This window comes from Cariama cristata, unplaced genomic scaffold (assembly GCF_000690535.1).
Source record: "Cariama cristata isolate BGI_N322 unplaced genomic scaffold, ASM69053v1 scaffold14565, whole genome shotgun sequence".
Taxonomy (NCBI): domain Eukaryota; kingdom Metazoa; phylum Chordata; class Aves; order Cariamiformes; family Cariamidae; genus Cariama; species Cariama cristata.
The window spans coordinates 57,474-78,601 of NW_009615910.1; the positions used below are offsets into that span (position 1 = coordinate 57,474).

Sequence of the window (21,128 nt, forward strand, 5' to 3'; positions counted from 1 at the left end):
GTCTCCATGTTTGGAGAGTCAATGGAGCTTAAAATAGGTATTCTTTTTCCTTGCCTTTTGTAGCAGGAGCGCAGTCTTCTTGATTAGATAGTGTGCCATTTTGAAAATGTTACTGTGCCAGTTCCTTAGCCTTACACAAATTATTTATTCAGACTGTGCACAGTCTCGTAGGAAATGTCCTCTGAATTTTAACTATCAGTTGTTTTTTTATTATGTAGACATTTATTAATCTGTCCCCATTGTTTGTGGCAACCACTTAAAATAGAAGGTTTTTGTTCTGATATGCAAAAACATATTGTAAAAGAAAAATCCTGTACCTACTGTAAAAATGTTAAGTTCAACAGAAAAATAAAAGATGTGCTAAATAGGAAAGGGAAAATGTCCTCTAGGGAGAAAAAATGTCTTTTATTGGTTTTTTTTTTGTTTGTTTGAAAGCCTTGCTTTTACAGCAAGGCAGGTGAATTAGCTAAAGGCTGTGGTATCTTGCAATTGTATCAAAAGTCAGTGCAATCAGTGCAAAAGGAGGAGAAGTACATGTAACTATGCTGTTCCTGACTCACTGGATATCTTTGGTAGACATGTCTGGCCCATGTGGTTAAAACACAGGAAAGAAATGGAGGACAGTGGTGTTGATGTTGTTTATTTAGATTTATATATTTAGAAAAATAAAACAGCTGAAATAAAGGAAAACCTTTTAAAGTCATAGTGTTATCATATTTTTAGTTTCCAGTTCTGTTGTCATGCCAGAATAAAGGGTAAGGACCCAGTAAGAAGTAGGATGAAATAGTGTTGCTAGTAGCTCCAGATCTTTTGTTAAGGATTCCTGGAATTCAACAAGCTCTGCAACCCAGTGAGCTGTCCCTCAAAGCTCAAACACTGAAGGAATCTGGCGTGCCAATGTTTAGGAAGAGAATTCTATGTCCCTTTCAAAACCTGTGCTTTTAAGCTTTGAAGAAAACACTAGAAACAGTGTGGGGTAAGACAAAAGCAATTATTAGCCAGTAAAACCAAGAAGGTGTATTTTCTTACAAAAATTTTACCTGTCTGTAGTCAGAGATTGTCTTGTTCACTTTTGCGTATTACCATATAACCATAAGTGTAAAAACACTAAGCTTTTTTAAAAAAATAAGCTTTAATTAGGCAGAGCACTGAATGTTAGTATTGCTGCCCAACAGCCCTGTAGGGATCACACTTTGTTTACTCAGATATTGGCCTTTCACCTGTGATGGCCAGAAACTGTAAGTTGTTTTCTAAATTCAGCTTACCTCTTCAGTTCCTTCCAGTCATGCTATCAGGGTTTTTTTTTCTGTAAAAATCAAACACTGTAAATAATGCAGTAGCACTTGAAAGTATTGTACATGTTCATACTTAATTTTAGAGTAGTAAAGTGACATATGAGGCCTGTAAATTGCATTTTATAATTAAATCTTTTAGTTACCTGCTCTATTTATGTATCACTGAAAGTATTTTAATTACACTACAAATTCTTTCTCTTCCAAAAAAATAATAAAATATTTATTTGGTCTAAGACATTCTGAACTGAGGAGGGAACATATCTACAAAAGCATGGAATCTTCTATTTCCATTCGAGGGATGGCTAGGTATTTTTTTCCCCTGTTGTGCTTGCAGGATGGAGAAGCAAGAAGAAACTAGAGTGCCACCCTCACTACTTACTTGGGACCTGTACCAAATAGAACACATGGGAATGCGGCTGGATGACACTATTTTACTTCTCTTTTGGCTACTGCTAACAGGAATAACCTCACCACATTTTTAACAAAATTGCTTGTAGATCTAAGAGGGGTAGCTGAAGCTTAGCATAATCCTTTCTTTTCTTCATCATATGCACATGTCATTCCATTCATGTTTGCCTTTTTGTTTCTATGTGTTGTAACTGTAGCATAAGCATTTAACTTGGGCTTCTGGGTTCTTTGTCAACAGTGCCTAAAATTTGTTATCTCCTTACACCACTGTATCCTGTTTAAATGTAGCCCCAAGTGCTTGTTGCACAGAGGACTCTCATGCATCAAGAAGCCAGTCTAAATCTCTGAGGTCCCAGTGTAGAGTCTTGATTTCTGTACAAGAGCTGCATATTAACAAAAGCAACCAGTCTCCATGGTCTAACCTTAGTCCTGGCATTCCCTGGCTGTTAGTGTCTTCATTTTACTACACCCATTTACTGTTTTAAATCTCCTCCTTCCCCTATTTCAGGGCATGTAGAGGAAAAGAAAAAATGTTCTGCAAAGTTGAAAAAATCTGTAATGGCACTAGTTGAAATAAAAATGTCTGTATTATACTGTTCTTTTCAAAACTCAATTCTGTATGAGACCTAATTAATCTGTGAATATATAAGTAGGGGGTTGATTACAAAGTAATTAAGAGATCACCTTTACTTCCCCTTTCCCAGCTGCTGCCAATCTGTCTAGGTTTACCTTCCAGAGTCTTCCTTCTTTTTTTTCCTCGCTCTTACACTAACTTCCTTTTATGATTTGAAGAGCAATGTTCTTTCTGAAATTGGTGCATAAGTGCTTATTGTTAAGCCAACTCATAAAACTGTATGGTGAACAACCAGGTACTGTTTGACCTTCTGTGGGCTATTGCAGTATTAGTGGATTATCATCAGAAATCTGGAGTCCATTTGTAGTTGAAGGTTGTGCAAACTTTCCACGTACTATTGATTTGTTTTTGTATGTTTGGTTCTGTAACTATTTGCTAGGAGAGATACTTTGACAGACATTACTAATAATTGTTGTTCCTTTAATGTGTTATTTGAATCTGAAAAAAAAATCTTTTAGCTTTTGTCTAGGTAAAGATGATTTTTGTTATTTTAAAAAATATCTTCCAGTTAATATTTCTTCTGATTTTATTTGTTTTTTACCGTTATCCCAGGAATGTCAAGAAACATCAGAGAAAAACAAGGAAAAAGCTTATGTCCTTGAAACAAGACAGGAGAAATTGGCCCTTGAAAATGTTTCTGTGAAAAATACATTAACACAGGTTCAGAAGGAGCATTCATCTCTGTTGGCAGCCTGCGCGCTATTGGCAGGTGCCCTGTATCCTCTCTATGGCCGATTGTGTGCTCTGTCTTCCCAAAGAGACCTTCTCCAAGATCAGGTCAACATTTATGAATTAGTGTACCAGGAGATTAGGACCCTAGTTCGTGCTCTTTCTGATGTGGAGGAAAACAATCAAGATGAAGCAAAACTGAAGAAAAGAAAAATCAAAGGGCGGATTCATGTATTCCGAAGAGGTGTGATTGCAGTTTTGGCAGCTAACAGACTAAAAGTTTTAGCCCAGTCTTCTTGTTCCCTCTTCTCCTGGGCAAATGGCTTCAAAGAAAGCCCTGGAATTCTAGTTTGTATAGGAGAATCCAAACACAAACATAACCTGTCAAGTAAGCTAATTGTTTTCTTCTTTGATAAGTATTATGTCAAATTACGTGGTTAGTGAATAACAAATAGTAGTGTTGTTATTAATAGAGTGTAAAGACAAATTTAGTGACATTTTGACAAATGTTATTTCTGGATTTGTGATTTCTGGATTTCTTGACAAATGTAATTTCCCCTAAAATGAAATGCTTAGTCTCTTAAGCATTGGAAAAAAAGTTACAACTGCACATGTGAACTCATACTGTTTGATATCTGTGTGATATCAAACTCATACTGTTTGATATGTTACGGATTTCAGAACTAGGTGCTACCACATCTTCTCTGTGGTAAATACCTTGTAATGTTGCTAAACGATTGTCCAGCAGCATCTTTTTTGGAAAGGTATTTCCTCTTCTTTTATTAATTGCTTTTAATGTTTATTTCCTACTAAAAATGCAAAAAGTCACTTTCTGATTCAGGTAAAATATTACTATAGGATTTCTAAATTTTCTTCAGAGATTATGTAGTCTTCCTGTCCCTTTCTGTTACCAGAACAGCTCATGCTTACCCCTACAATGATAAATGGTATAAAAAAATGTTTCCCAAACTAGAAGATCCATCTACTTTTCTGTTTTAGTAGTTCTAGGAGCATATTTAATACAGTCTAAATTGTCCTTGAAAGAAGACTTAGTTTCTGGCTTATATATTTAGTTCTGGTCAATTTCTGAAAGAGCTGGAGATAGTACTGTGCCTTATCGAAGTTATTCAGTTTTATTGCTAGCTACAATTCTGTTTCACAGGTTGCAAAGAGGAGCAAACTCATTGTGTTGAAGCACTCCGCTGGTTTACTAGTTCTAACCTCCTTGCTGCAATAATCAGTTCTGTCACTGAATTACAGGATGTTGTTAACAAAACAGGTAATTTTAAAAGTAAATTATTGTAGTAGAAGATAAAAAAGGAAATAATCAGGGTGGTTACATAATTTCCTTTTTTAGGATTTTATCTAAACTATTCTGGATCAAATCTCTGGAGAGCTATATTGTTGGAACAGATTAATTTAATTTGTGATATGATACTTTATCATTTTGGTATATAGAGTCATAGAAACAGAAGGCTGGAGAGTGCTTCTAGAAAGCATATAAACAGTTTTGCCTGCTTTGTAGTGATATAGGAAAAAAAACATCTACACCATACCAATAGATATTTGGCTAACCTGTTCTTAAAAGCTTCCAATGAACTAACATTTAGAAGCTTCCTAGTTACCTTACTCCACTATTCTAATAGTCCAAAAGTGTTTTACTGAAGCTCAACTTAATTTTTATCCAGAGAGAAAATCTACATAATTTCTGTCTATTTGAACTGTGTATTTCTTAAGTGCAGGCCCTAAAACTGGCACATATTCAACCTGGGATGTCACTGCTGCTGACCAAAGGGAAATAATTTCCTACTGTGTTTTGTATTGTATGAATCTAGTATTTTCAAATCTGGAAAACAGTTGAATTTGATGTATACTATTTTCCTCTGGTTTACTGCCTATCTTGTGGTTTTTGAGAGAGAAATAAAATGCTCTCAGTTTACACAGTGTATAGCAGTCCCTATTTTATGTCTGTGCTGTATTCCTTCTCTAAGTATATGCTTAGTTAGATTTATGTTTAGATTCCCTAATTTTCCTCAGTCTCCCCTCATATAGAATTCTACTGGAAGTCTGCTGCCACTGTCTGGAAATGTCACCTCTTGATTCCCAGCTGTTAACTATCTTCCCTAATTTCTGTGCAGTGAGGACTCATATAAGATCTCACTTGGTTCCTCTGCATTGCTGTCATCGCTAGTTCTTTGGTACCTGGTAGTTTCAAAGTCCAAACAGTTCCGTCACAGAATAGAGGATATTAAAGGAAGGATAATTTATATGGATAAAGGGAAATAGTAGTACAGAGAGAAGGTGGTACATTTCCCATAATCTTGAACAGTAAACCGGTATCAGAAATCAGCCATTGGATCAGAAGTGTTTTGATTCAGTTTGGTTCTCTCTTCTTTGATCATCTTGTTTTCAGTAACTGAAATTTACATCCTTAGAAAACAACGTTTGAACCGTGTTTCAGTGCGGTTATACTGCAAGAGTTCCTGTGTACAGAGTGTTGAATAAGAACATCAAATTGAAAAAGAATCAAGGGAAATTTTACAGCAGCATCGATGTTGTGAAGTGACTAGTTAGAATACCCTAAACCTCATGATATTTTGCCAGTGTTGAAATATATGAGAATTCTGGTGGACCCTATTTACTTGATATCTCTGCACTCAACAGTTTTGATTTGGAGAATTAGGAAAAGCCATGCTGAGAATGTTATGGCCACAGTCAGTTTGGTGCTTCTTTCATAGCTTGTCTCCATTTTAAGTCATTTTCACAGAACCTCAAGATCTAACTGCTCATGTATTACTTGGAATTCTGTTGCTCATGAGATCAAAAGTCTGTCAAGAACCTTTGGTTCAAAAAATAGTAATAAATAATTTAAGATCTGACATGAAATTTCCAGAAGTATCGAAGTGATAAGGCTCCAAAGGAATATATTTGAAAGAAAACTTGCATACTTAGAAAATTATTTTATGTTCTGTAAGTCATATTTCAGATGGAATTTAAAACTTCAAACTAACTTAAATGATTTGAACTTTTTTAAAAAGTAAATAGGCAGTCTGAGAGGCGTCTGCTCTCTTCAAATCTTGAAATAATGGCAGTTCCAGACTAGACTCCACATCATAGGAGAGAGTAGGCACAAGAAAGTGCAGTCAGGGTCTACAATATGGAATGGATCAGTGTCTTAAAAATTACTTTTAAAGATGGCTAGGTTTTGAGGAACCATTTGAGGCAGCTGAAAGAAACCAAATCCACATCACTTGGGTGACACTGGAACTTTGGGGCTTGCATGCCCTCATGATTTGAGGCGCATTTCTTGAGCTTTTAACTTTAAAAAAAAAGTGGTTTTGCTTTGATATTCATGATCATTTCCCTTTACACTGTTCATTAGTTTCATTCTCCTTCCAGTATGTGTTGAAATGATCTCCTAGCTTCAATTTGAACACAAGTCCTTTAAAGTATTGGGGATTTTTGTTTTGTTTAGGTTTGGTTTGTCAGATTAGTTTTGTAGGTTTGTTTGAACAGGATCTCTACTGCGATAAACTAGAGAAGGTAAAAATCAAGCTTTTTGAATACAAATATTGTCAACTGTTACATACAAAAAGCTTTGGAAGCTTAGCATGAAAATTTTAGTCTTGTTCTAAGTAGTCTTGTGCTACTAAGTTCATCCTGTTGACTGTTCTGTTTCACCAAAACAGAGTAAACAAGAATTCTTTGTCTGTCAATGAAGTAAGATTTGTCATTTTTCATTGTGTTTTTCTTCATTTGTTTAATGTAGTAATTAATTGCTGTTTGTGATAGACCTGTATTTGTGTTTATTGTTTCTAAGATACATCACAATGTACATCATTTAATGCTTTTATTGTAATTGCTTGATCCTTCGTGGGCAGATACTTAAAATGTATATACTTAAACCATATATTCTCTTCCTAGTGGTTATAGATGCAGTTCCTTGTGGAATTGCATTATATTCTCGTTCCATCTTTCAAAGTAGTCATCAGCATGTACCTGTGTAGTTAATCCAAACTACTCTTAATAAAAAAAAAAAAAGAGAGGTGATGATTTGCTTTTTTATTCCCCATCCCAGGAAGGTGCCTTAAGCTGTGGAAGCTGAACTGTACTGAATAATGGTAGTTCTGGTTATGAAGTGGACTGATTGTTTCAAAATGCCACAACACAAGTTCCTGAACTGTTGTTATTATTTTATTTTTAATACAGTTAAACTGGAGATTCTAAACATAGGGAAACATCCTAGGTGCTGCACATACAGAGAAATACTGTGTTTTCTAGCAAGCAAACAATCTTACATAAAATGAGATAGCAGGTGGAAATTCTAGGAAAAATGAAGGAATTGACAGTATCCTTGTTTTGATATTTAACAGCAAAGGAGAGTTTTTTAGTTTGGTGTGATCTTACATGGAAGGCAGTACAAATGTTCTAGTTTTAATTTTAGATTATTTCAACTAGACATTCAAACTAGTGAATGCATCATGACTGGAGAAAAGAGATGGTCTTTGAAACTGAAAGACAGATAGGACAGGATAATCTGTGATAAGAGTTAAATGATGAAGGTAGCTTATCTTTTATGTGATCAGTAACAGAGAACCAACACAAGGAAAAGAGAGGAGCCTCAGCCAAAGTAGACAATGCATTGCAATAGCAGTTTCTTCTGAGTATGAGAACAATAAGGTGATTTTTTTGTTTGTTTCAAAGGATGTTTTGTTAGCTGAAGTGCAAGATAAAAATGCTGGAAAAGATTTTTAGCTTTAAAGAAGAATAGAAAGAGTGCTATCTTAGACATGAAGAAAAGACAGATTTACTACTAGCTGGGGTTCTAGAGAGCATGTACTCAGAAATGGTACTCCAGTTAAGCACTGGAATTACTGGAATTGTAGTATTTTGAAACCGAGCAGGAAAATGGCTCTGAAAAAAGAGTATTTGAATTTATCACGTGCTTTTTTTGTTTGTTTGTTTGCCTACCGATAAATCTCATCTCATGTGTGTAAATGATAAATTCTTTATTATGAGAATCTTATGTAAAAATAACAATAATCATGTTTTGTTTGCTTTGAACCTTTGACTTTGTCCTCGAAATGAGTAAAAAGAAATTCTTTAACTTAAAAAAGCTATAGTTATTTTTTTCAGTTTATACTCTTAAGGAAGTATTTTAATTCACTGCAGCAACAGGAGATCTGCTATACTACTGAATGTAAATAAGCTCTTCCATGCTTGTCATCTTACACTGATAGTATCATAAGACAAGTAATGACAGATTAAGACCTGCCTAGCAGAGGGAAAACTAAATTACAAGACTTTTATTAAGGCATAAATAAACCTATTAACTGTTATCTGGAATACCAATTAGTGGAAGGAGCACTGACAATTTTATTTATCAACATTAAACACAATTATTAATTACAGACCTGACGAATCTAGCGGTAAGCAGGACATGTTGGGTGTGCTGGGGCCTTAAGTCCATTATATGAGAAGGATGATTACCAAAATCCTACGGGGAAATAAGTAATTGTAGCTGTAAAATTTTAATTGCCTTGGAATAAGGTAAATTATATTCTCTTGTCTCAGAATATAAATAGTATGGCATTAAGGTACCAAGCCTCACTAATTTTGAACAGCAAATGATTTAGACATCTATAGAGGGGATGGAAGAGGAGTCAGGAAACACTCAGAAATTTGCGTTGTAAATATTGCGATAAAGTGACTTACCACGTGCTGTCACATCTAACATTCTTGACCTGGCTTGCATTTGCTTGCATGCGTCTTGGATGTTTTCTGAATTACAAAATTAGAACACCCAAGAAAGACTTAAGAAAATATAGTATTGGAGGAGAACATAAAAACAACTGGAAAATTGTTCTTTGACATACAAATCCTGTTCTTTCAAATCCTATCCTGCCCTTCCATCCAAAGATTGATAGAAGTAGAGCGTTCATTGCTAAATACAGAATTTGTCCCAAGCACGCTCTCAGATATTCTTGTGAGCATAATCTTCCACTCTTTAATGGAAATTTTCTACTGAGTATTTGAAAGATGCTAGTTGTTGTTGTTGCTTTTTTTCACTGAAAATACCTGAAACTAATAACCTACTTGATGTTTCTTTTTTGTTGTTGTTCCTTAAAGATCCAGACTCCTGGCTTTCTGCACACTTAGTTGTAAGTGCAGCCAGGAACTCCTTTTCAAAACTTATGGACAAGCTGAATGTGATAATGGAGACTGTTCCACTAAATAGAAGCAGAAGCATTACTTATCTGGAGAAAGACTCCTTGGTAGAGAGGCTGGCTCATGGACTTCATAAAATAAATACCCAGGCCCTGGAAGCTGGATTGTGTGACAGACTACCCATTACGGTATGCATATTTATAGTGCTAATTTATGTAAACAGTAGGTTCACAGCATAAGTGTAAAAGTGAAGTTCTCTTGATAGTACCATTAATTTTGTTTCAGATTGTTTATGAGTTCGTTGCATCAAAGTCAACTTTATAGAGAATCAGAAGTTGATTGCAACACCCAAAAGCATTAGGGCATGAATAGATCTTATCTTTTATTGTCAAATAATTTTAAGAAGAGATTTGATATATCCAAGAAAAAGATATTTTTGAAGTTCTATCAAAATTATATTTGCTTTATAAGAGCAGGCTTGCATTTGGCTTTAACTAAATGGTAAGGTTGTGGTTTTTTGTTGTTCTTTTTTTTTCCCCTCCTGCTTACTTTCTGTCTTTCAGTAAAGATAATCTTCCCTTTAACCAAAATGAAAGCTTAAAATATTTCTCACACAATCTGTCTTCTATTGTGAGCCTTACGTGAAAACAGGTACTTCCTTGAAAACAGAATTTTCAGTAACCCTCAACAGTAGGTGAAACAGGTTCATGATTTTGCACTAGTGTGTGTCTTTTAGAGATGGAGAACAAAATGACACCTTTATCTAATTTGCTTAGGTATTAAATGTGATCAATTTTATTGCTAAAATACCACATTTTATAGCACATGAATTTGTTTCTGTTTACTAACAGAAAAGCATAGCCTCCTTGCAGAAGCAAATACTTGAATTTACACAAAGACTTCATACAGCAGAAGTGGAACGCCGCTCACTGCGCCTAAAACTTGCAGAATTCAAATGGACTTTCAGTGAGATGAAAAAAGAAGCTGACAAAGCTCAGAGCCTGCAAGAACAATTAAATATGTTTACGCAATCTGTAAGTATATTGGATTTAGAGTAGACTTCTTCTAAGAGATCCTCCTTTTTACACATTTTTTTGATTTGTGTTCTTTTGAAAAACAAGTATAAAATCAATCTACTATTAACAGAATTTTCCAGAAAACTTGCCTTGTAATGTCACTGAACTTTATCAGATGTATTTAGAATATCTCCTTTCCGCAGGAGTTTCTCTTTGATTTGTAGAATGAGGTATTCTGTGTAAATTACATGTTTGGTCTTCAGTAGCCCAGGTTTTCTTCCATGTGTTGAAAATATTAATGTGATTTATATACCCTAAAAGGATTTACAGATTTCACTTCAACAGAGTAAATTCAGCTGGAATAAGGGGATCCAGTAAGTATGTTCGTGAGAAGTTCATAAAGCATAAATGCAGTATTTTAAAGTCTGCATGGATATTGCTGAATATGATAGACATTTTACTCTGTCTTTGAGTATGGGTTATATCCTGAGCTGGTCAGTGCAAATTTTAGTGTGGCTGTTTCCTTGAAGGAGTAAATTTATGGCAAGGATGAAAAAAAGCCCTCTTTGCATTCTCAGTAGCACATACATACCAAATTCCTCTGACCCTTTGCTGTTGCTGATCGATTTACTTAAACATTGTGGGTTCACTAACATGTAAATAGCACTGTCTGGCAGGAATGAGAAGAGACAACAGAAAGGTTCCTTAACCACTTGAAGCCACAGTATAGTGAGTAACGGATATGGTATTTGAGGGAATGATACCATTTTGTGGGTTGTTGGTTTGTTCCCTGTCATAGTCTTGGAACCATGCCTTCAGTTCTTATTGGTGGGGAACAAACTTGTCTTGTTTTAGCAAGCTGCAGGTTCACTGAGCACCTTCCCTTCTATGCTTATTTTCTATAGGTTGCATTCAGAATTGAGCTCATGTTTGGGCTATCTGAGAAAGAAAATGAATAAGGATTCTTTACAGGTGCACAGTGTAACTGAAACAGTCGTGTCCCAGAATGAGCAGTGTTTTCTGTAGCTGTGCCCAGTATTGATCCTGAGGCCTAGTTGGTAGACCTGTCAGTGTGTCCCAATCAAAACACTTCCAAGCAGAGAATATTTAATAGATGATTTTACATTCATTCTTCTTCCTGTTTCAAGCTGGTAAAGTGGATTCTTTTACTCAAATGGACAAGGTTATGTCCAATCATCTTCAGTTTTGTTCATAATGGATTTTATTCCCTTAAACTTCTGGGGCAGTTAGATGAAATTGTCACATTTTAGATTGTCATTCAAATGTAGATGGTGATTTTCCTTGAAGGAATTATTTCTTCTTTCTTATGGGGAGGGGAGGAGGAGTCCAGGAAGATGATTACAAAGGTTAATAAGATATGCACTGAAGTATATGACATTGATATGCATATTTCCTTTATATACTGATTCTTTACAACCTGGGATGCTAATTTGAATAGAATAATGAATGCACGCTGTTTACAGTACCATGAATGTTTTTTTGAAAAAGTACAGTTAATAAAATTGTCTGCTGTTTTATTGTTTGGTGATCTATCTTCATGTTAAAAAAACTAAATACTCATTTTTATCACACTTTTGTTGTGGAATTTGATATGTTTGCAAGTGGAACTCTGAAAGTCAAGCATGTAAACAAGTGAATACAGTTACACAATCAGACGCAATTTATTTCCCTTATCAGAAACTGATCACCCATGAGAGATTTGAAAGTGCATGTGAAGAATTAAATAATGCATTACATCGGGAGCATCAGGCACAAGTGCTTTTGAATGAACAGGCGCAACAGCTACAGGAGTTAAATAATAAACTAGAATTGCACTCCAGTGAAGAAGCAGATAAAACCCAAGTCTTAAGTGAAATGGTAAAGGTAAGATGATTATCCTTCCGAAACAGGTGGCAGAAATTTACCTTTTGGTGAATAAGCCAAATCTTGCAGTTCTTATGCGAATAAAATTATAAGAGTAAATGCACACATACTACTCAGTCCATTGGAATTTTAGGGTACTCGGAAAATACTTTCAACATGAAACTTCAAGGTATATCTTCTGTTTTCTGCTTTTGGGACTGAGCAGTGTACACCAATATCTGTAATCTGTGAAGCGTCTGGATTTTACATGATACATAAGGGACTACAGTTCTAGCTATCATGAGGTGTTTGCAGACTGTAGGAAAAATGCAGGAAGAAATACAGAAATACTTCCGGTTTTGATAGAGATCATAAGAATATTTTAAAACTTGGATTAGCTGTTTCCTGAATATAATCTTAGGGTAGAGAATGCATTTGTTAGTTTGCAATATGCTAGGTAAGAATAGAGAAAAATAGTTTTTCATCAGGATTTAGAATTTTCCCCAGATACAATGAGTAATGGGGGAAAAGATGTTGTTATTAGAATCTATGGTAGCAAATCAAGGAGCAGAGAAAGAATAAGAGGTTTGAAACAAGTTGGATATCTAACATGGGAAGAGAAGAAACCTTGTGATAGCAGGCCAGTAATGTGTGGTGACCTGAGCTCTGCAGCTTTCATTTGTTTTTTATTTAAAGCAAGCGTTGCTGCTTGTGTCTGCTCTTCAGCCCTACTACTGTCTTTCCACCTCACAGTATTCTTCTGTGAATTGATAGTTGAGCAAAAGTGACTGCTTCACTGGTATTTTGAGAAGTAGAGGCACTTGTGATTCTGAGGAAGATTTAGGGAGGAAGTGATAAGAAATGTCAAGAGGTGGGTGGAGAACCAAAAAGATGCAAGCTGCAAAACTAGTAGAAATGTCAGAAAACATTGTTAAAAGTGTAACAGTGAAAATGGATGTCAAGGAGGATGACTTGCAGCAGAGTTGAAGTTTGATGTACAGTGGAGGCAGCAGACGCCTATTGTTGAATTTATTAAGGAGGGTTTTCATTAGCAGTCCTATTTACTAAAAATGCCTTACCTCACTAAGGGTGAAAGACAGTGACATTTCCAATTTACCTGGTGTTTTTTATGTTTTGTTTTTTTGTTTTTTTTTTGTTTTTTTTTTCTCCCTCCCGGTCCCCTAACTTTAGTTGTTTAATTTCAGTGTAAGAACAAACTTGTCTAATGTTTCAGTCAGGTTACTTATGAATACTATTGCTTTTTTTTTGTTTCAGATATAACTGCAGTATATATAAGCCTTTAGACTTGTGTTTGATTTCTTTGAGAAACACTTGATTCAATATTTTTAAATAGATATTAGGATCATAAAGAGGAGAAGGAATAAAAGTCAGATGTTATTTGGAATCTTCGTTAGGATCTACTCTTTATATATTAATGCATGGTATTTCACCATATTTTACTTCATATGTAAAACATACCTTTACATTTGTTCAGAGGAAGTGAAACAAAAGTCAGTTGTAGGCATTTAAAATATAGGATGGAGTTTTAAACAAATCTATTATATGGATTATTGGGTACAGAATTAGATTTCCTAGGCTTCTGGTTTTTATCAATTAAAGGCTAGATACCATTTTTTTGAGACAGCAGCGATCCTAATATGCATCCTAATTCTGCAACCCCCTAGCTGTTGTTTGCTACTGGAACAACTTGATTTAGTGTAAAATGATTGATTGTAGATGTAAGCTGTAAAGATACAATGCAATTTAATAATATAGCTGTTGTGATGGGATGGAGGCTAATACAGTTGACAAAATAAACTTTAGAGATAAAACTTACCACTTACAGTTACACTCATTTGGTTTTGTAAGTGTATTACTCCATAATTCTCGATCCTTTCCATGGAGGAGTTTTGACCCAAATGTCCCTAAATTCTGTTTAAATACCAGAAGGTTGATTGATACCTCCTAATTAATTCATGATGTTTACTACAGTAGTTAGCACAAAACGGCATTGTGGTTGTAACGGCATGTATCTGTGACTGTATCAATGAAGGAAACAAGATCAGTGGTGTTAGCGTGGCAACACATGTTCATGATGTAGTGTTTCTTGATTTTTTTTTTAATCATACATATATGATTTTATAATGTATACTTTCTAAATCATCATCTTACCTTCATTTTTTATTCCTGTTTTTTACAGTTCCAAACTTGTACTGCATAACCACTTCCTAAATTCAGGTAGCAGTCTAACACAAATAAATACAAAAACTTTGATATCAAGGGTAAAAGGACTTTTTTTTATTTTGACCTTCACATGTTTGAATTTTTAAAAGTCTTCCATAAGCTTTTTTTCTCCCCACAGTGTGCCACAATCCCACTTTATTCACAGCTTTATTCATGACAGGCAGAAATGGTCTCTGCATTTGCCCTGGCATTTTAACTGACAGATGTTTTACTCTTGGCTGATCAGTTTTTGTGACTTAAAATGGGTTTTTTTTTGTAGCTCTTGTTTTGTAGTACAGTGGAGCAATGTCACCTCTGTAATAATCAACCCTGACCTTCTAAAACAGTGTTCTTACAATTACATAAGCTTTTAAACTCTTAAATAGTACAGAAGTATGGAAAAAAAGAACTGTTCCAGTGAGAAAATATAATAGAAAAAATATGCCTCCATCTGCATCTTAAGATACAAATAATCTATTGGTCTAGACTAAGTATGCATAAAAATTTGAAGAATGCACTGGTGTACAAGTGATTTTGGATGGAGTAGAGTGTCATGGAGTAAAAGAACTTGCTTTGAATTCTTTATTCATAGTTTTTAAACAGGTAAGGGGAAGAATGAAATATTAGATACTTTTACTTGTGATTACTTATTTTTAAACTTATTCACACTTCAACAGCAATCAGTAAGGAGATATTTTGGTATTCACATACTTTCATAAAGTAGGCTTATTAAAGGAGTAATACTTAATTTCTTAGCTTTATCAGTTCAGATTTTAATCCTGTATATTTTTATCTTCTTAATGGCATATACCATAGAGACATCCAAGGTAGCCAATTACATTCAAGGTCAGCTGGAGCTAAGCAACTCTTTTACACCACTTTTTTTATTAGATGAGGTAAATCAGTAATTCTGATTCCCCTGTGTTTGAATAGAAACTTTTACACAAAAGCTAAACATGCATCTATAGCAGACATAATTTTTACTCCTTAAACAAGCATGTCTTAATTCCATTAAAATGCTTTTTCTTGTGGTGTGTATATTTACTTCCTTTTAGGTATGTTTGTACCTGTAATAGAAACAACATCTTTTTAAGGTTTAATTTATGGAGCAAGTCCTATAAATTGTTAATCAATAACTCTGTGTGCATTTTAAGTGCAATATATGTTAAATCATGTAACTTGCTACTGGTCTGCCTCAAAATAGCCTTAAATACATGTTTTAGAAGAAGATACTCTAAATTTTACGTTTATTTACTCTGCTGCATTTAGTGAAGCTGACATTGATTTATGACAGCATAAGTGAAAAAAGCATTTGATAACACTCACAGAAAAATGTTTTCTGATGGGAAGATTTGGAATGTTTATTTTCACTAGCTATTTCATTTAAATCTTTATATGCATATTCTGTGTTCAGAAGATGTAGTATACTTTATTAAACAGACACATCTGAGTTCATTAGATTCTGATGGAGACTGGTATTTCTGGGTTTGTTAGAAGTGGATGTTTTCCCTGAGCAGGCTCTCTGTTCTTGGTGTGGATTTCAGGTGAAGGTGGTACACAGTTTACTGCTTTTTCTTGCTTTTCCTCTTCATACGTTTATAGTCACATATTTTCCCTGAAAAATAATTTCAATTATTTGTACAATTTCTTTTGTTAGTACCATTGCACACCCTTTGCAAGTCAGTTTTATTTGTGGCTATTTCTGCAAATGATGCAGTATTATAACTTATAGAAAGGTTAAAAGGCCTCACTTGTAAGAGGAAGACCAAGTGATTTTCATGCTTCTCAGACCAGCAAAGATTACAGTCACTGTAAGAACAGAAATAGGATTTGGATTTTATTTTCTTTTTAAACTCTCTGACATCTGAAGTTGGAAAGACTGTTAGGATTTGGGTGCACTGAGGGATGCTGTTGATTCCCAAGAACTTGTTTATCACTCCATGAAGAAACGGCATTTCTGTGCATTGCCTAGTTAAATTAAATGCTGCTTTTTAAAGAAAACAGTATAGCTGATTACCATTAGCATCTAACTTAATAGAGAATTTGTATTAATGAAGTTTAGCATGTTAAAGAGAAGCAAGTTCCTCTCTAAATAGGTTAGAAACTAAAATTTGTAATTCATTGATTACAGGGGTTTTTTTAGTTTCCATACTCTCTATGTTCTGAACACCTAAATAATTTATAAAGTAGGTAAGAATGGATTACCATTGCCGTCTGCCTTATTCTTAGTCAAGGCAGGTCATATGTTTTCTTACTACAATAAATCACAGGTTAAAAAGTTTTGTCATGTATTTCAGTTTGTGTTAACACTATTTGTAAAATAAGTAAGCCTGCTCATTCTACTTCTCTCTTACATAACTTCCGCTATGGATAACTTCTTAGATAGATAGTCTTCAGAGTGTTAGGTCAGCTAAAGACTTGCTATAGAGCTGGTCCTTTGTGCTTTCTCATTTAAAGATTGCAATGCATTGTACATGAAATTTAGGCATATGGGAAGGGATAGTCTTTCCAGGCTTCCTTCTACCGGTTGCTATCTTTACATAATAGGATAGACACATAGGGAGCATCCTGTTGTGGACTGAACCTGAGAACTTCTGTTCACAGAAGGAAAGAGAAGACAACTCTGGCAAAGTCTGCATACTGTTACTCAATCTGCACTTCAGATGTCTCAACTTAAACGTCACCTTAAATTTTTTTCTTCTGTGGTTTGTCCGAGAAGTGCATTTGTTTTATTGCCTTACTATCCACTGTATTATCTTATTTTTTAAAAATCACAAACTTGTGCATTAAATCATAGAATCATTATGGTTGGAAGAGATCTCAAAGATCATCAGGTCCAACCGTATACCCAATGCTACCATGCCTACTAAACCTACTAAACCATGTCTTGAAGCGCCACATCTAAACGTTTTTTGAACACCTCCAGGGACAATGACTCCACCACCTCCCTGGGGAGCCCATTCCAATGCTTAACGACTCTAACAGTGAAGAAGTTCTTTCTAATGTCCAGCCTGAACCTCTCCTGGTGCAACTTGAGACCGTTTCCTCTTGTCCTATCGCTAGTTACTGGGGAGAAGAGAGCAACCCCCACCTCTCTACAACCTCCTTTCGGGTAGTAGTAGAGGGCGATCAGGTCTCCCCTCAGCCTCCTTTTCTCCATACTAAACAACCCCAGCTCCCTCAGCCGCTCCTCGTAAGACTTTTTCTCCAGACCCTTCACCAACTTCGTTGCTCTTCTCTGGACACTCTCTAGCAGCTCAATGTCTTTCTTGTAGTGAGGGGCCCAAAACTGAACACAGTATTCGAGGTGCAGCCTCACCAGCGCAGAGTACAAAGAGATGATCCCTTCCCTAGTCCTGCTGGCCACGCTGTTTCTGATACAGACCAGGATGCTGTTGGCTTTCTTGGCCACCTGGGCACACTGCCGGCTCATGTTCAACCGGCTGTCAACCAATCTTCTCTCATATGGAAATAAATAATTGTATGCTATCCTGTTTAGCACTTTGAAAGCAGCTCTTTATGTTGGGTTCAGCTCTCCTTGCTTTGCTTCTCTGATTAGCCTCTAAGATTCAGGTCCAAGCATTACCCTGTTCTTTTTCACACTTTAGAGATCACCTCATTAGGAATATTGATCCCTGCGTTTCCTTGCTGAACTAACTTATTTCCAGCCAGGTTGTTAGGTCTGTGTATTTCTTTTGTTCTGTGCCTAGAACATTCATCAGTATCAGCATGAGTAATCTGGAGGGACTGAGGTCAGTACCTGGCCTTTAGAAAAGTATTGTATTTGTTCCATAGTCATCAATGAAGCAGCCAAGCAACTAGCAACCAAGTTGCTGAAGGTCTGCCTTAACTTTTCTGAGTCAAGCCTTCTGGAAAATATGTAGGTAATGAGCAGAATAGGAGAAAGGATAAAGTTAAAATTTGTGGTTATGAACTAGTTGTGTTTGCATTAACATGAAGTTCAATATAACAAATCAGAATTTTACAGTGAGTCACACAAACTTAATTTAATTAGAAGCTCTTAATTTTGAAAGGATATTGATATTACCATTATATTACTGTTTCATTCTTCTGCAGATCATCTTTTGTCCAGTTTTGAAAGTTTAATGTTAGTAACAGTTCATTGTAATTTGAGCTATGTTATGATTTTATATTGGAATTTGAACATGTATTCATACCAGGTGGATGGTTTTTGTTATTTTTTTAAATTATTCTACTACACAATATTTTACTGGTTAGTTGTAAGAATATTATTCAGGCTGTTTTTGTCAGGCAAATTCCCTTCTATTTTTGTATACTAACAAAATAATAAAATAATCTCCAAAATTGCTGCTTCTTTACATAAGAGAAGAGTGGAAGAAATTTTCAGTTTATTACATTTATGTTCAATCTACTCAGGTGTAAACATTATTTATCTAATAAGAAAATACATCCCTATATTAGAAAAATTTGTATTTTATTTTTAACATGTGAAAGAGCTTAAGATAACCAAGGAAGATGCTCTCACTGTTATAACAATTTGGGTGTAATTTAGGCACTGAGAGAGAACACTGGAATAAGTCAAGATTACATAACATCACTTTAGTTAATCTTTGAAGGGTGGTTATGACCAGGAGTTAATTTCCAAGCAATAGGCTTTCCCTTCTACAGAAAATTACGGATTAAGCTTGACCATACTAGTCTTATTCAGTAGTCTGATTTCAACAGTCTTTTTACTAATCATGCACTTAAGTGCTTTTCTGGTTGTTTGCAGAGGAAGACAAGTAACCAAGACAGGTAGAATTGTGCCCAGGAATAATGAAACTAGTGTGGAAACAAGAGTCAATAATTTGGACTGCAAGTTACTTCTCAACAGATGGCTGAGACCTTGTGGGTTTTGGTCTAACATATTAAGGACTGGCACACAGTGAAATCTAGAATGCTTTAGTTGCATCTTTACGGTGTAGTAACATTGCCTATTTCAGAAAATACTTTTTATGTTGAGTCTGCTTGCTGCACTGTGCTATTAAAAAAAAAAAAAAAAAAAAGAAATCCTGACATTCTGTCAAAGATTAAATAAAGGAAAACTGTAACAAAGTAATTGCATGAACCAGAGCATTTTTATAGTGTTTTAAAAGTAACTTCCAATATTTTCTGGGTATTCCATTTGTAGGAACTATCTGCCTCCCTTGGGGGAAAGGCAGAATAAATGGAACAATATCGGGATCTAAAAGCTTAATGGTTTTATTGCTGCATTGTAATTACACTAATAAACACCTCTGTCCGTGACCTTGGAATTTATAGTGCAGTGAGAAAGATTTATTGACATGTAATTTGGAAGAAAAATGGGATTATTGTGTAATTACAGTATGTGGTTATTAAGCATATGTACTTACATACGGTTTATCCCTGTTATTTCAAGACCTTCAACTATGTGTCAGTTTTCACTCAAAAATACAGAAAGGCTTCTTGGTAAATCCAGTGCCTGGGAGATCTTTGTTACATTATTGGGACAACTACAAAGTAACTTTGTTACCTTGAGATGTGCAGAGGGGATCAATAGATCTTTAAAACAGCATGGGATGTTTTTAAAGAAGTGTTCTAAACCCTAATATTCCTAGTAGTGTAGGTATCAATGTGTGGAACTTGCAACTTGCTACTCTAGGGGTTTTTGGTATACAAGGCCTTTATATACAGATCTGCTTCTTTCTGCTGTTTGTCTAGAATATCTCCAGGGCTCCATCATTTTTTCACCTTAGCTAGATTTTCCCATGATCTCGCTTTATATTTGTGTGAAGCTAGCTCTGTAAAGATTTGTATATCTTCTTGTGAAACCATAAGTAACTAACTCTCAAATACCTACTGCAATACAATTAAGTTATTGGAATATAATTATGTATCTAACTGGTATAAGGTTAAAGCAAGAAATGCATTCCTTGGCACTTCAGTCCACTTTCTTGGCTACATACAATGACAGCAGCCATGCCTATCTTTCATATATATTGGGGTTTGAATTTAATTTGTCACTCTATTTTCATTAGGTATTCAATGATTTTCAAAGGCAGTTTTTTTCCAAAACTTATACCGCTTTCAGCTTCCAAAATCTATAGCTGTACTGTCTTCCTTTAATGATGAAAAGCATGGAAGCTCTTTGAGATTGTAGCAGGTAGCAAACTCAAAGCAGAGATTATTTTTTTATATTGCCTAAATTTTTGTGTTGACTTTTACAATATGTATTTATGAAAAACCCACTGAAGTTCTTGTTGCTATATTAATCTTTTTACTGTCCCAGTTAGAAGGACTTTTAAAAATTTTTTAAAAATCTTCTAGCTAAAGTAGGCCCACCTTAATTATTGTGGGGGTTTTTTTGTCTGTGAACTATACAATAAGAAATTAAGTGATTTAAAAATTATGAATTCAAGATCTCAATTCTAAGTAACAGTCCTAATATTTTATTTATAAATAGTATTTTACTGTCATACACGAAAATTTCTCAGGTGTGAGAATGAAGAAATAAAGTCTTCTTAAAAAAAAATTTAAAAACACTTTACTGAAATAATTATGTGTTATCACCCAATGTGTTTGATAATAAGGCATGTTTATTACTGTTACTTCTCTAGGTGAATGAAGGAGGTAATTTTCCAAGTTTTGTACCATCATGGTGCTAGTTTCTTATACTTAGGAAACATGCCAAAAGTGAAATATGAATAATAATTCGATTTAACGGTTGCAGTGTTTTATCACTGTCAGTGTTTACCATGTCTGCTTCAGGATCTGTGTGTGCCATGCTCAGAAAAACATACTGCTTGTTTAAGGTTTGTCCTCTCAGTTGGCACTTGGTATGACACAAAGCATATCCAGAGGGAAGGGAAA

General features: G+C 35.0%; 1 protein-coding gene across 1 annotated transcript in view; it reads left to right on the plus strand.

Moving 5' to 3' along the window:
* CCDC171 (coiled-coil domain containing 171) overlaps nucleotides 1–21,128 on the plus strand; it is a gene marked incomplete at both ends in the record, with an annotated part of 88,659 nt that overhangs the window by 55,553 nt on the left and 11,978 nt on the right. The window contains 5 exons of the mRNA XM_009699986.1: nucleotides 2,890–3,394; nucleotides 4,169–4,285; nucleotides 9,136–9,362; nucleotides 10,026–10,208; nucleotides 11,889–12,074. Of these exons, the coding sequence (XP_009698288.1) occupies nucleotides 2,890–3,394; nucleotides 4,169–4,285; nucleotides 9,136–9,362; nucleotides 10,026–10,208; nucleotides 11,889–12,074 (1,218 nt within the window). The remainder of the gene's footprint in view (nucleotides 1–2,889; nucleotides 3,395–4,168; nucleotides 4,286–9,135; nucleotides 9,363–10,025; nucleotides 10,209–11,888; nucleotides 12,075–21,128) is intronic.